At 44.8% G+C, this 14,571-nt stretch overlaps 1 protein-coding gene across 8 annotated transcripts in view; it reads right to left on the bottom strand.

Annotated features, from left to right (window-relative positions):
* The window catches only part of DGKI (diacylglycerol kinase iota), a 249,655-nt gene that overhangs the window by 77,053 nt on the left and 158,031 nt on the right, over window positions 1–14,571 (bottom strand). For all 8 annotated transcript variants that reach the window (XM_066590336.1, XM_066590337.1, XM_066590339.1 and 5 more), the window contains exons 10-15: window positions 14,203–14,298; window positions 10,460–10,542; window positions 9,867–9,927; window positions 6,063–6,176; window positions 5,511–5,648; window positions 3,723–3,801 (exon numbers count right to left, since the gene is read on the bottom strand). In XM_066590336.1, coding sequence (XP_066446433.1) covers window positions 3,723–3,801; window positions 5,511–5,648; window positions 6,063–6,176; window positions 9,867–9,927; window positions 10,460–10,542; window positions 14,203–14,298 — 571 coding nt within the window. The remainder of the gene's footprint in view (window positions 1–3,722; window positions 3,802–5,510; window positions 5,649–6,062; window positions 6,177–9,866; window positions 9,928–10,459; window positions 10,543–14,202; window positions 14,299–14,571) is intronic.

Below are 14,571 nucleotides of genomic sequence, written 5' to 3'. Positions count from 1 at the left end.
GCGCCAACCAAGACGACAAACCGATAAACGGGAGTGAAGAATGAGCAGGACTTAACGAGCAGAATGCATGAAACTCTGTCGTTACATCGCGGCCGACACCAGCAGTCCGGCCCGGAGGCCCACTAATAACTGCCGCGTGTCCTTCAGGTTATTAGACGCTCATGTTGGTTACAGCAGAACTACTAGAATATATGCTGCAAGGCCCTTCATCGTACCGTAAGGAGGTAATCACGGTTATAAGACCTTACTTCTAGGCAGAGATAGGATCGTCTGAAGTTACAGGCCCAAAGCCTGAGGCTGCACTACTGAAGCTTCTGATGGCAGCAGCATTACTCCACCAAATACATGGACGTCCCTATATACAAAATGGAACCATATAAAGAGGGGTTCCCACGATCAATAATACACTCTGCTGCTCCGTTTAACCCTTTCCAATCCAATTTTGGATTCAGGGTTTCCTAAAAGGCTTTCTCTTTTTGCTGTTATACAACAGTGCCATCTGCTGGCTAAAACCAGTGTGTGCTCCAGAGAGGTTTCCACAGCAGAGTGGCTGGCCATAGACGGTAAGAATACCCTGTCGGACGTCTTCTGACATTGGAACTGTACAAGCTTCGATCAGAATGCAGGAAGATGTCAGGCAGTGGATTGGAAAGGGTAAACCTCCAGGAAGGAGGAACAGGGGGCTCGAGGCCCTCGTTTCAGTGATCATGGGGATGCCAGTGACCAGGCATTTATAACATATCCTATGGAGAGGTGATAAATGTCGACTGTAGGGAAATCCCTGTAAGCCAGGCAGGATGTAAATATTCTGCACATGGGGATTGATCTGGATCGGAACAAGAATAATCAGAATCTCTCAGTAGTGCAGCCTCAGGCATCTTTCCCATGAGCGTTTATAGGCCCGCCGTTTTCACGGCCGACCGATATATGCTGTGATCTGATGCATTGGATTCCAATGCATCGGATCACATGGCCGTATTCTTGTGACATATATAGCGCCAGGCATTTTTACGTCGGGCCCAAAAGATAGTCCTGGAACTATCTTTTGGGCCGGAATACGTCGGCCGCTACATGGGCTCCTATGGGAGCCCATGGCAGCAGCCGGAGGAGAGAGGCAGTTTAGCAGCCAGGCTGCTTAACTCCTTCCCTCTGCTCTCCTCCCCACTCACTCTTTGCAATGGGAGGGGGCGGGGCAGGGGCAGAGCTAAACGCCGCCCCGTCTCCTCTCATTGCTGGCTGTGGACAGCAATGGGAGGAGGCATGATGTGGCGGCACTTAGCTCTGCCCCTGTCCCGCCCCCTCCCATTGCAAAGAGCGAGCGCGGAGGGGAGCAGAGGTAAGCCTGCGAGGGGGAGAGGGGGGGGGATAACAGCATGGTAGCCTTGGCGTATATGTGCGGGGGCCCATGCCGTGTGAACAGGCGCACAGACGTTAGATTTGTGCACCCGGTCAGGAGCTTTAACCCCACAGATGGTAGCGTATATTGGCCGACTGTGAAAACGCTCGTGGGAAAGAAGCCTCAGGCCTGCAACGTCAAGTGATTATATCACAGCACAGAAGTAGGAGGTTAGAAACCGTTTTCTCCATTTTTAGTCAACAGTAATGGGTCTTTTTATATCTATTCCTCTGGTGGGTCTCCTTTAACCTCATACCTCCGCAGTTGGGCTTTTTTCTCCATTTTTTAACTTTAAAATTAATTAGAAATCGTACATCTAACATATTGGAAAACTTAAAAACATCTCTAAGTGGGGTTAAATGGAAAAAAGCAGTATGGTCATTTTTGAAGGAGGGGGGTGGGAGGAGGGTGTTTTTATGGTGTTGATGGTGCGGTAAACATAACAGGTTATGTTTATTCTGTGGGTCAGTACCACCATGACCATACCAAATTTACAGTTTTTATGGTGTACTACTTTAAAAAAAATACCTTTTTTTTAAAATAAAAATCACATTCTGTCCCCATTTTCTAACCCCTGTGATGCCGCAGTGTGAGGGCTCATTATTAACAATGCGATGACACGGAAAAGGTTTTTTTTTAATACTTAAAACATTTTTTAAATTTACTAATAATTAAAAAATAATAATAATATTATTTTTCCTTCTTTTTTCAGTCCCAATATGAGACTTGAACTGGAGATTGTCTGATTGCATGTACAATATACCGCAATGCTTCGGTATTGCAGTATATCGTAGTTTTAAAGGCATTTCACAAAGTCCCAGACTGCCTTAATAACCAAACAGCATCCTGTGATCTTGCTGTGGGCAGAGCATTAAGATGACAAATGGAGCCCCTTTCCTCTGTTCGGCCTACTGCTGTGAGGACTGACAGAGGCATCTGAAAGGCTAAAGGCAGGGATCAGAGTAATCTCTGATCCCTGCTTTTGTGGCTGGGTGTCAGCTGGCACTTCCATCAATGCTTAGTATAAAAGATGACCAGTAAATTGGTCTCTTCTATTTCACTGTTATTTTAAGAAAGAATGGGGCTAAGCTGCAATACCGCACTCAACCTGGAGACAGGTGTGGCGCTGTTATTAGAAAAAAGCAGCCATGCTCTTCTAATCCTGTAACACAGACCCCCCAGCAATACAAAATGTTGCTGGAATCATCACCAGAAAAACTGAGGAGATTGTAAAGTGTGCTGTGTGAATCCGAGGAGATTGACGCCTTATTAATGGGACTTCATTGGCTCTGCTTCTCATTGGTCCGACTGTCACTCACTGTAAACTGTCTCTGCGCTGCGGTGTCAGAGTAATTACAAGAACGCGAAAGAACAATTTGTCTCTTGCATCAAGTAGTGAATCCACCATTCTCTGGAGGAATCAATCTGAGAACGGAACACGAAAGCAGGACTTTGGGAAGTAATATACTTTGCTGTATGCGAGTCAGTGCATTCTTAAAGGGTTTGTCTGCCATGATCCATCCGTATTTGCTAGAAGGAGCCCTCGTAAAATAAACAGATCGCTGTTGATCATCTGTGATCGCTGGAGAAACCTGGCAGGTGTTCAATTTCCCTGCAGTGCCACCACAGGAGAAACAAGGCATTACACAGTTCCTATTGAAATCAATGGATGGATCGCATAATGCATGGTCATGTTGAGTCCTCCAGGGCGAGAGGCAGTCTTTGCAGTATCTCTCAGTGCTGACTAACTGATGCAGGTTGGAAAGAGGGACTACTCTCTAATAATCCAGAACTCCCAAAACTATAGGGGAACTTCACAACCCTCTACCCCTCTCCCCCCTCCCCAGCATATAGTTGCAGGTGATATCCTGTTCTCCTGAAAGTCAGGAATGGAAGTTCTAGAGACACATGCGAGTCTGTTAAGATATTCTGTGATTTGCCACGTTCATGCCTGACAGGAAGCCAATTATGACGAACACCATAAATGATTGGTGGGGGGGGGGGGGGGGGTAGCAACTGCTAAGACTCTTGATGTCGAGAAAAGGGGTGCACCCCCAAATTCACATTATAAAAGGGAGCATTTATCAGTCCAAGGGTCTATAATGGAGGCTATACTCAAGAGCTGGACCCTCATTAGGCAGTATATAGCACATCATATGGAAAAACCCTTAAAACAGGAAACGGGCAAAGATAACGACGTGTTCTCTGTATGTTCTATCTAGTCGCTGACTACAGGAGAGGGCCTACGGGCCGTGGCAAATATAAATAAAAACTGTGAAGGCAACTTAAGACTACAACAATGGTGGTATCATTAAGTCCAACTCACCTCGAGACTCATGGAACTCCAGGGTCACGTGTGCATCAAATCCCAGACTGAAGTAATTATTGAATACATTTAATGGAAGCTGAAAGAAAGCACAATGCAAATTCTGAGACAGTCCTGACAGCAGCAGGCGAGCAAGAAAGTCACTCATACTGCAGTGATGGCGGCCATCAGATTAGTAAGTCAATTCTGTGCCTATACTGCCATCTAGTGGTCACAATTCATATGACACTTCAGCTGCTGGCAGGCCTTTAGGCCTCACGTCCACGGGGTTTAAAAACCCATTTACACGGGATGAAATTCCAGCAAACGATGCCTGACACTCGTCTCTGCACATACATGCTCCCATGCTGTTGCACAGCTTTCACTCCTCACTCTCCCTCCTTCCCTCTCCATTCACTTCACACAGCGACCGATCAGTACTATATGTGCGGGGGACGACCAGCAGAATAATGAGTGCAGCTCTGGAGTATAATACAGGATGTAACTCAGGATCAGTACAGGATAAGTAATGTATGTACACAGTGACTCCACCAGCAGAATAGTGAGTGCAGCTCTGGAGTATAATACAGGATGTAACTCAGGATCAGTACAGGATAAGTAATGTATGTATACAGTGACTCCACCAGCAGAATAGTGAGTGCAGCTCTGGGGTATAATACAGGATGTAACTCAGGATCAGTACAGGGTAAGTAATGTATGTACACAGTGACTCCACCAGCAGAATAGTGAGTGCAGCTCTGCAGTATAATACAGGATGTAACTCAGGGTCAGTACAGGATAAGTAATGTATATACACAGTGACTCCACCAGCAGAATAGTGAGTGCAGCTCTGGAGTATAATACAGGATGTAACTCAGGGTCAGTACAGGATAAGTAATGTATATACACAGTGACTCCAGCAGCAGAATAGTGAGTGCAGCTCTGCAGTATAATACAGGATGTAACTCAGGATAAGTAATGTATGTACACAGTGACTCCACCAGCAGAATAGTGAGTGCAGCTCTGGAGTATAATACAGGATGTAACTCAGGGTCAGTACAGGATAAGTAATGTATATACACAGTGACTCCACCAGCAGAATAGTGAGTGCAGCTCTGAAGTATAATACAGGATGTAACTCAGGATAAGTAATGTATGTACACAGTGACTCCACCAGCAGAATAGTGAGTGCAGCTCTGGAGTATAATACAGGATGTAACTCAGGGTCAGTACAGGATAAGTAATGTATATACACAGTGACTCCACCAGCAGAATAGTGAGTGCAGCTCTGAAGTATAATACAGGATGTAACTCAGGATAAGTAATGTATGTACACAGTGACTCCACCAGCAGAATAGTGAGTGCAGCTCTGGAGTATAATACAGGATGTAACCCAGGATCAGTACAGGATAAGTAATGTATGTACACAGTGACTCCAGCAGCAGAATAGTGAGTACAGCTCTGGAGTATAATACAGGATGTAACTCAGGATCAGTACAGGATAAGTAATGTATGTACACAGTGACTCCACCAGCAGAATAGTGAGTGCAGCTCTGGAGTATAATACAGGATAAATAATGGATTTGTATCTAATTAGGGGAGTCTCTGTGTGTTCATAAGGCTCATCCCCACACCTGAACATCCCCGTTATATACTATGTATATTCCTGCCTCCATCCTGGTCCTGTACATATAAATATAACAACTTATAGTAGTAATGTGAGACTTCTTGCCGTGGATCCTCCAATGTGTTCCCGGCCTGATAACTCTTACAGCCCCAGACTCCCGGGCAGAGCATCTGACCTCTGACCTTATGTGTCCCATCATCCAGCTCCTCGTGGAGTAGATCAGGGTTCTTCTCCACATGTAGATTCCAGCGGTCCAGCTGCACGATGGTACCATCTTCTACATGGCAGAGGATCTTGGAGACGGGTTCATCTGTGTAGCCCTGTTGGGGCACAAACAGAGAAAAAAGAAATACAAATAAATTATTAAAACTGAAAATCGGCAAAATGAGACTTGCTGCTGGTTTCTCGTTGGCATCACCTGCGTCCAATTTCTGTCTTTTGCCATCAGTTGTCATTCTCTCTCTGGCTCCCCCTGCTGCCCCTATAGCCACACTGTCTCCTGCACCCCTTACTACCTCCTGCTCTCTGCTGCCCCTATAGTCACACTGTCTCCCGCACCCCTTGCTATCTCCTGCTCTCTGGTGTCACCTTCTCTCCATCTCAGATGTTGTTGTTCATGTCTGGAAGCCTCATTATTTCCCAACTGCAAACCATTCATTCATCTTCTGTAAATCAGTTGTACACGGGAATGCTAGTTCATCCTCGCCCCCTCTTTATGAATAGGGCACACTTACCCCTCCCCAGTTTAGGGTGCGAGCGAGATCATTCCCAGTACCAAGCGGAAGAACAGCAACAGGAGGCTGAGGGTTGAGCTGCAGCTCGTCCAAGACAGAAAGGATCCAGCCTACCTGTGATGAGAAGCAACGCAGGGTTATAGAAGGGTAGTATGTGGCCGACACCCTGCTAACATACATGTAACATACAGCAGACCCGCTGCCAACATACAAGTAACATACAGCTGACACCCTGCTAACATACATGTAACATACAGCAGACCCGCTGCTAATATACATGTAATATACAGCTGACACCCTGCTAATATACATGTAATATACAGCGGACCCGCTGCCAACATACAAGTAACATACAGCTGACACCCTGCTAACATACATGTAACATACAGCAGACCCGCTGCTAATATACATGTAACATACAGCGGACCTGCTGCTAATATACATGTAACATACAGCTGACCCCCTGCTAATATACATGTAACATGCAGCAGACTCGCTGCTAATATACATGTAACATACAGCAGACCCGCTGCTAATATTCATGTAACATACAGCTGACCCGCTGCTAATATTCATGTAACATACAGCTGACACCCAGATAAAATATAGCCAACCCCTGCTAACATACAAGTAACATACAGCTGACACCCAGCTAACATACATGTAACATACAGCAGACCCGCTGTTAATATACATGTACCATACAGCAGACTCCCAGCTAACATACATGTAACGTACAGCGGACATCCAGCTAACATACATATAACATACAGCAGACCCCCTGCTAACATACATGTAACATACAGCAAACATCCAGCTAACATACATGTAACATACAGCAGACCCCCTGCTAACATACATGTAACATACAGCAGACCCCCTGCTAACATACATGTAACATACAGCAGACCCCCTGCTAACATACATGTAACATACAGCGGACACTCAGCTAATATATATGTAACATACAGCAGACCCACTGCTAATATACATGTAACATACAGCCGACCCGCTGCTAACATACATGTAACATACAGCAGACACCCAGCTAACATACAAGTAACACACAGCCGACATCCAGCTAAACATACATGTAACATACAGCAGACCGGCTGCTAATATACATGTAACATACAGCGGACCCCCTGCTAATATACATGTAACATACAGCTAACATACAAGTAGCATACAGCAGACCCGCTGCTAATATACATGTAACATACAGCTGACACCCTGCTAACATACATGTAACATACAGCAGACCCGCTGCTAATATACATGTAACATACAGCGGACCCGCTGCCAACATACAAGTAACATACAGCTGACACCCTGCTAACATACATGTAACATACAGCAGACCCGCTGCTAATATACATGTAACATACAGCGGACCCCCTGCTAATATACATGTAACATGCAGCAGACTCGCTGCTAATATACATGTAACATACAGCAGACCCGCTGCTAATATTCATGTAACATACAGCTGACACCCAGATAAAATATAGCCAACCCCTGCTAACATACAAGTAACATACAGCTGACACCCAGCTAACATACATGTAACATACAGCAGACCCGCTGTTAATATACATGTACCATACAGCAGACCCCCTGCTAACATACATGTAACATACAGCAAACATCCAGCTAACATACATATAACATACAGCAGACCCCCTGCTAACATACATGTAACATACAGCAAACATCCAGCTAACATACATGTAACATACAGCAGACCCCCTGCTAACATACATGTAACATACAGCGGACACCCAGCTAATATATATGTAACATACAGCAGACCCGCTGCTAATATACATGTGACATACAGCCGACCCGCTGCTAACATACATGTAACATACAGCAGACACCCAGCTAACATACAAGTAACACACAGCCGACATCCAGCTAAACATACATGTAACATACAGCAGACCGGCTGCTAATATACATGTAACATACAGCGGACCCCCTGCTAATATACATGTAACATACAGCCAACATCCAGCTAACATACAAGTAGCATACAGCAGACCCGCTGCTAATATACATGTAACATACAGCTGACACCCTGCTAACATACATGTAACATACAGCAGACCCGCTGCTAATATACATGTAACATACAGCGGACCCGCTGCCAACATACAAGTAACATACAGCTGACACCCTGCTAACATACATGTAACATACAGCAGACCCGCTGCTAATATACATGTAACATACAGCGGACCCCCTGCTAATATACATGTAACATGCAGCAGACCCGCTGCTAATATTCATGTAACATACAGCTGACACCCAGATAAAATATAGCCAACCCCTGCTAACATACAAGTAACATACAGCTGACACCCAGCTAACATACATGTAACATACAGCAGACCCGTTGTTAATATACATGTACCATACAGCAGACTCCCAGCTAACATACATGTAACGTACAGCGGACATCCAGCTAACATACATATAACATACAGCAGACCCCCTGCTAACATACATGTAACATACAGCAAACATACAGCTAACATACATGTAACATACAGCAGACCCCCTGCTAACATACATGTAACATACAGCAGACCCACTGCTAACATACATGTAACATACAGCAGACCCCCTGCTAACATACATGTAACATACAGCGGACACCCAGCTAATATATATGTAACATACAGCAGACCCGCTGCTAATATACATGTAACATACAGCCGACCCGCTGCTAACATACATGTAACATACAGCAGACACCCAGCTAACATACAAGTAACACACAGCCGACATCCAGCTAAACATACATGTAACATACAGCAGACCGGCTGCTAATATACATGTAACATACAGCGGACCCCCTGCTAATATACATGTAACATACAGCCAACATCCAGCTAACATACAAGTAGCATACAGCAGACCCGCTGCTAATATACATGTAACATACAGCCGACCCACTGCTAACATACATGTAACATACAGCCGACCCACTGCTAACATACATGTAACATACAGCAGACCCCCTGCTAACATACAAGTAACATACAGCCGACATCCAGCTAAAAAACATGTAACATACAGCAGAACGGCTGCTAATATACATGTAACATACAGCGAACCCCCTGCTAATATACATGTAACATACAGCGGACCCCCTGCTAATATACATGTAACATACAGCGGACCCCCTGCTAACATACATGTAACATACAGCCGACATCCAGCTAACATACATGTAACATACAGCCGACATCCAGCTAACATACATGTAACATACAGCAGACCCGCTGCTAATATACATGTAACATACAGCGGACCCCCTGCTAACATACAAGTAACATACAGCCGACATCCAGCTAAAAAACATGTAACATACAGCAGAACGGCTGCTAATATACATGTAACATACAGCAGCTAACATTCAGGTAATATATAGCTGATATCTGTTAACATACAAGTAACATACAGCGGACCCCCTGAAAACATACAAGTAACATACAGCAGACCCCCTGCTAACCTCTCAGATGCTGCGGACAATAATGACCGTGACACCTGAATGGTATTACAGAGCCAGGGGTTTCCTTTGTAAAGGCCCTTTTACTCAGTCAGATTATTTGGTCTGACCAATCATCAGGCCGTGTAAAAGGAACACGTATCAGCCAAGGAATGAGGGAGCGCTGCACCCAAACTACACTGCGCCTGAAGGGGTTAAAGCTATGGTGGTGCGAAGGCTAGCAGGGAATCTGGAGCTCTGTATCAGAACAGTGACTGAACCTAATCCCCTGACGGTGGCGCTCTTACCGTCCCATCACCACCACAGGCAAGAATTCGTAGATTTGGCACTTTTCTATACAACTCCAACCTGGAAGACAAAAGGTAAAAATACATAAACACGTTACCTCGTATCGACCAATCAGATCCCAGACACCCAACACCATATAGGGGCGGGGTCTAACTGAGGTGAGATTAGAGCTGCGCTGTCTGTCAGCTCTGAACCAATCAGATGTCTGCTCCCACCCCTTCCCTTACTTCTTATGAGGTTTTACTGCAGCTGCATCTCCCTCTCTCCCCTCCTCACTGAGTGACTGAAGAGGTTCATGAAGATTGCTGCAAAGTGAGGAAGGGGACATTGAGTGCGGCTGGCGTTTATGAGTCGGACTACTAGTAATAATACTGGTAATTATCTACATCTGTCTCCATTGCCTACAAGGAGGTTGTAATACTTTCCTTTACCTTCGGAGGTGCTGTGGCGCAAAGCAAGCATGAGAGTAGTTCAGGAACCCCATCAGTAGCTCAGCTGGTTTCCAACCCACCTGGGACATCCCATATGATTGGGGTTTGTCTTATCAATGGTCTTCCCCCTCTTAAATATTATAAGACGCTGTGTCACTCACGCGTCTCGTGGTCCTTCCTGAGAGAGATCAAAGACCTGCCGTGGGTTCAGGAACCACATGAACATCTGCAGCACTTTTGTACCCTATTAGGAACAATAACCTGGTTAGAGACCACACACGTGACGGCACTCACACAAGCCTTAATTTTGGGAAGAGTGTAGGGTGTCGAAAATCGGTGAGATTACATCATTTCCTGGGTGGGGTTACTGAATTTGGGGGTGTGGTTAAGTGTAACGCTTTAATGCCCTAATGTGGTTGCATCAGGAACCCAACTACAGTTCATATACCCCGTTGGGCCATATCAACATCGTAGACCGGGTTGGTTATCCTGTTGTGGTGGACCTTCTGCTGACCGGTATTACTAGATGGCCATTCAGGTGAACCGCCATCCTGTAATACCACATCTCCCCTGCAGGGCAATGTCTGGTAGACCATGGCTTCCCCCCAGCCAAATCAGCTGATCGCTGGGGTTGCTAAGACTGGGCCCCAGGGTGGTCAGATGTTTGCCCCGGGCTCTGGGAGGGGTTTTGCCTCTTTGCACAACCCTTCTAAAGGGGTTATCCAAGCAAAAACATTTTTTTTTAATAAAGCTGCCCCCCTGTGAGGGAAAAACATAAAATAAGTCATACTGGCCTCACCCGCTTCATGACTGATGCCCAGTCTCCTGCTACTCTCTAGTTGCAGAGATGATATCACCAATGCCAGGGACATGTGATCACTGCAGCCAACTATAAGCTTACTTCAGTCGGTGACTATCGGCAGCGGTCACATGACCCTGGCCTTTGGAGGTCACCGCTGCTACAGCAGGTAGTCGACGGCAGCGGGAGGTCTGGGCCTGCTGGAGCAGGATTTGGTTAGGCGACTGTGGCTTTTTAAAATGTTTTTCCACCTTAGGGAGCGACTTCCAAACATATTTAGTCTAGATAACACCATTAACCCCTTGAGTGGCGGGTTTCTTACCCCCCTGTCAGACCCACCAGGGCAGGTTTTTTAAATGGTCCAATCATTTAATTTCACCTAATTTCCCAGTCTCGTTCCAAGAGCCATAACTTTTTCCTTTTTCCATTCCATATGAGGGCTTGTTTTTTGTGGGACAAGTTGTACTTTTTGATGGCATCATTTTTGGGTATATATAATATATTGCATAACTTTGTAAAGAATTTGTAGGAAGATTGGGGGAAAGAAAAAGGAATTCTGCCTTTTGTTTTTTGTATTTCATTTTTACGGCGTTCAGCGTGCGGAATAAATAGTGTTATAACGTTATTCTCTGAGTCACATGATCCCGGCGATACCGAGTTTATACAGTGTTTTATGTTTTGCTATTTTTGTACATTTAAAACATTTTTTTTTCTTAAAGGTTTGCTTTTGTGTCGCCACATTCCAAGAGCCGTAGTAATGTTATTTCCCTTTGCCGGAGCCCCAGAAGGCCGTGTTTATTGCGGGATGAACTCGTCTTTATTTATCTAATTTTTAGGAACATTTTGATCGCTTTTTATTCCATTTTTTCTAGTGGCAAGATTAACAAAACCTGTGATTCTGCATGTTTTTTATTTTTATTTTTCCCTGCATTCTCTGAGCAGTATAAATAATGTATTAGAGTCATTCTACCGGCCGGTACGATTATGCCAATACCAAATGGAAATTGTTTTTATATCTATAATAAAAAAATCTAAATCATAAAAGGAAAATACATATTTCGTATTGCTGTGTCCATAAAAGTCCGATCTATCAAATTAGCACATTATTTACCCCGGATGGTGAACGTAGTCCGAAAAAAAAATACAGAACGCCACAAATGTACTTTTTCAGTCGCCCAGAAAAATGCAATAAAAAGCGATTAAAAAGTCGTATGTATTCCAAATTAGCGCTAACGGAAACTACAGGACATTCTGCAAAAAATGAGCCCTCGCTCAACTACGTTGATGGAAGAATAAAAAAGTTATTACGCGCAGAAGATGCAGCAGAAAATAATTTTAACAAAATGAAATGTCTTTGAAAAAAATACAAGTAGTACAGCAAAAAAATCCATACAAGTTTGGTATCATATTAATGTACCGACCCATAGAATAAAGTTATCAGGTCATTTTTGTTGCCGTTTGTGCGCCGTAGAAACAAAACGCACCGAAAGATGGCGGAATGTCATTTTTCTTTCATTTTACTCCACTTAGAATTTTGTAAAAGTTTTTCAGTACATTATATGGTAAATAGCACCACTGAAAAATACGACTCGTCCCGCAAAAACAACAACAAGCCCTCATACAGCGACGTCGATGGGTAAATAAAGGAGTTATGATTTTTTTAAGGGGGTGGAGGAAAAAACGAAATGGGGAAAAAAGAAAAAAAGGGGCAGCGTCATTAAGGGGTTAAATAATGTACTAGCTTCCTTCTCCGGGTCATTACGACGCAGGGATACCACATGTGTAATTTTGTTTTAATTTTTTACAAAGTAAAGGGAGACAAGTGTTTTTATTTTTTTTTTTTATAATTTTTTAACTTTTTATTTTTTTGTCCCTTTAGGGGACTTCCACAGGGACCCATCAGGACCCCCTGATCACATTCAGAGGGTCCGATGGTGACAGCCCTTTACATGCTGCAGTCGCATAGACCGCAGCATTTAAAGGGTTAACACAGCAGAGCTCGGAGGTTTTTTCCATTCTTTGCTGTAAGAGCTGGTGCCTGGCTACCCTCTGACAGCCGATCACCAGCTCTCCCTGCCACAGAGACGATGATGGTCTCCATGGCAACCTGTAAAAAAGCAGTGCAGGAGTTTAAAAATAGAAGCGGGAGATTGCCGGCAGATCGGTAATATCTTCCTGCTTCTTTTTTTTTTAAGTCCTGCAGTGTTCTCTGTGGGGCTGTGCAGGCAGAGCACACTGTCACAGATTATGGCATTGTGCTCTGCAGCTCCCATAGTGAAACATAGCCTGGAAAGCTTCCGGGCTATATCGCTATGGGCAGTGGAGCTCGTCCCGAGACCTGAATCATGCCCTGTCTATTCCCCCAACCGTCTGAAGGGTTGTCAGATGCATGAGTCCTCTCCAGTCCGTTTCACCTCCATCCAATGGATTGTTAGATGTCTGAACCAGGTCTTGTCTGTGTCTCCCACCGTCCAAAGGGTTGTCAGACATCTGAGTCCCATCTAGTCTGTTCCCCCACCCTCTAATGGATTGTCGAATGCCTGAACCATGTCTTGTGTGCTCCCTCTATCCGCTGGGTTGTTTGACACCTGAACCATGTCTTGTCTGTTCCTCTGCCTGTTGCATTGTTGGACATCTGTATCCTATCCTGTCTAAGGTGTTTGGTGTGTCAGCTACGTATCTCTGTTTATAACTTTTTTGCACCTTTGCCTAGTTCTGTTTCCATCTGCTATATAACCTTCTCTTTCCTCCATCTAGGGCCAGACTAGGTCCCCTTGGTTTGAGACATTTCTGGACGAATGCCTTGCGTTTGGGCAGGGTCCACCAAGCTGAAGTTGGTTAGTGATAGTGTTCCCACTCCTGTATCTTGTTACTACTTTTGACCTTTGTGTTGGCCATATAATACATGTATATATTGGTCCATTGTGGACATTCATCACATCTTGGTTTGACGTGTTGGTGACGTCCATAAGTGGCGCCATACTTGCGCCCTGCACAACAGTAACATGCACTCCTGCTGCTGATGGTGCGGGCACAGCTCAGAGATGATGTACAGGCATGGCATTTTGTGGGAAGGCGATAAGGAGAACTTCAAAATCCACTTACCTGGTTTCCACCACTTTTTGGGTTCACAAAGACCAGCAAAGGTTTCATGAGGGGGGAGGAGATGGGTTTTATCACAAAGGCCCGGCCTTTAATATCCTGAGAAGGAGAATAGGAGGATCAGAATGTGATTGCGACATTCCCTGATTAGATCTAGTACATGTCATCTGGCCGCCTGGGTCATGCGCTAGGTGTGTGTGCGCTCCGATGTAAAGAAGGAGGAGCGTAAAATAAGGGGTGTGGTTTTCTATAAAGGAGGAGGGGCATAAAATAAGGGCTGTGGTTTTCTATAAAGGAGGAGGGGCATAAAATAAGGGTTGGAGTCTCCTTGAAATCTGGACTTGATGTAGATGGATTATGTCTTGGGTGGGT

Source organism: Eleutherodactylus coqui, chromosome 2 (assembly GCF_035609145.1).
Source record: "Eleutherodactylus coqui strain aEleCoq1 chromosome 2, aEleCoq1.hap1, whole genome shotgun sequence".
Lineage (NCBI taxonomy): Eukaryota > Metazoa > Chordata > Amphibia > Anura > Eleutherodactylidae > Eleutherodactylus > Eleutherodactylus coqui.
This window is presented reverse-complemented; position numbering and strand designations above follow the sequence as displayed.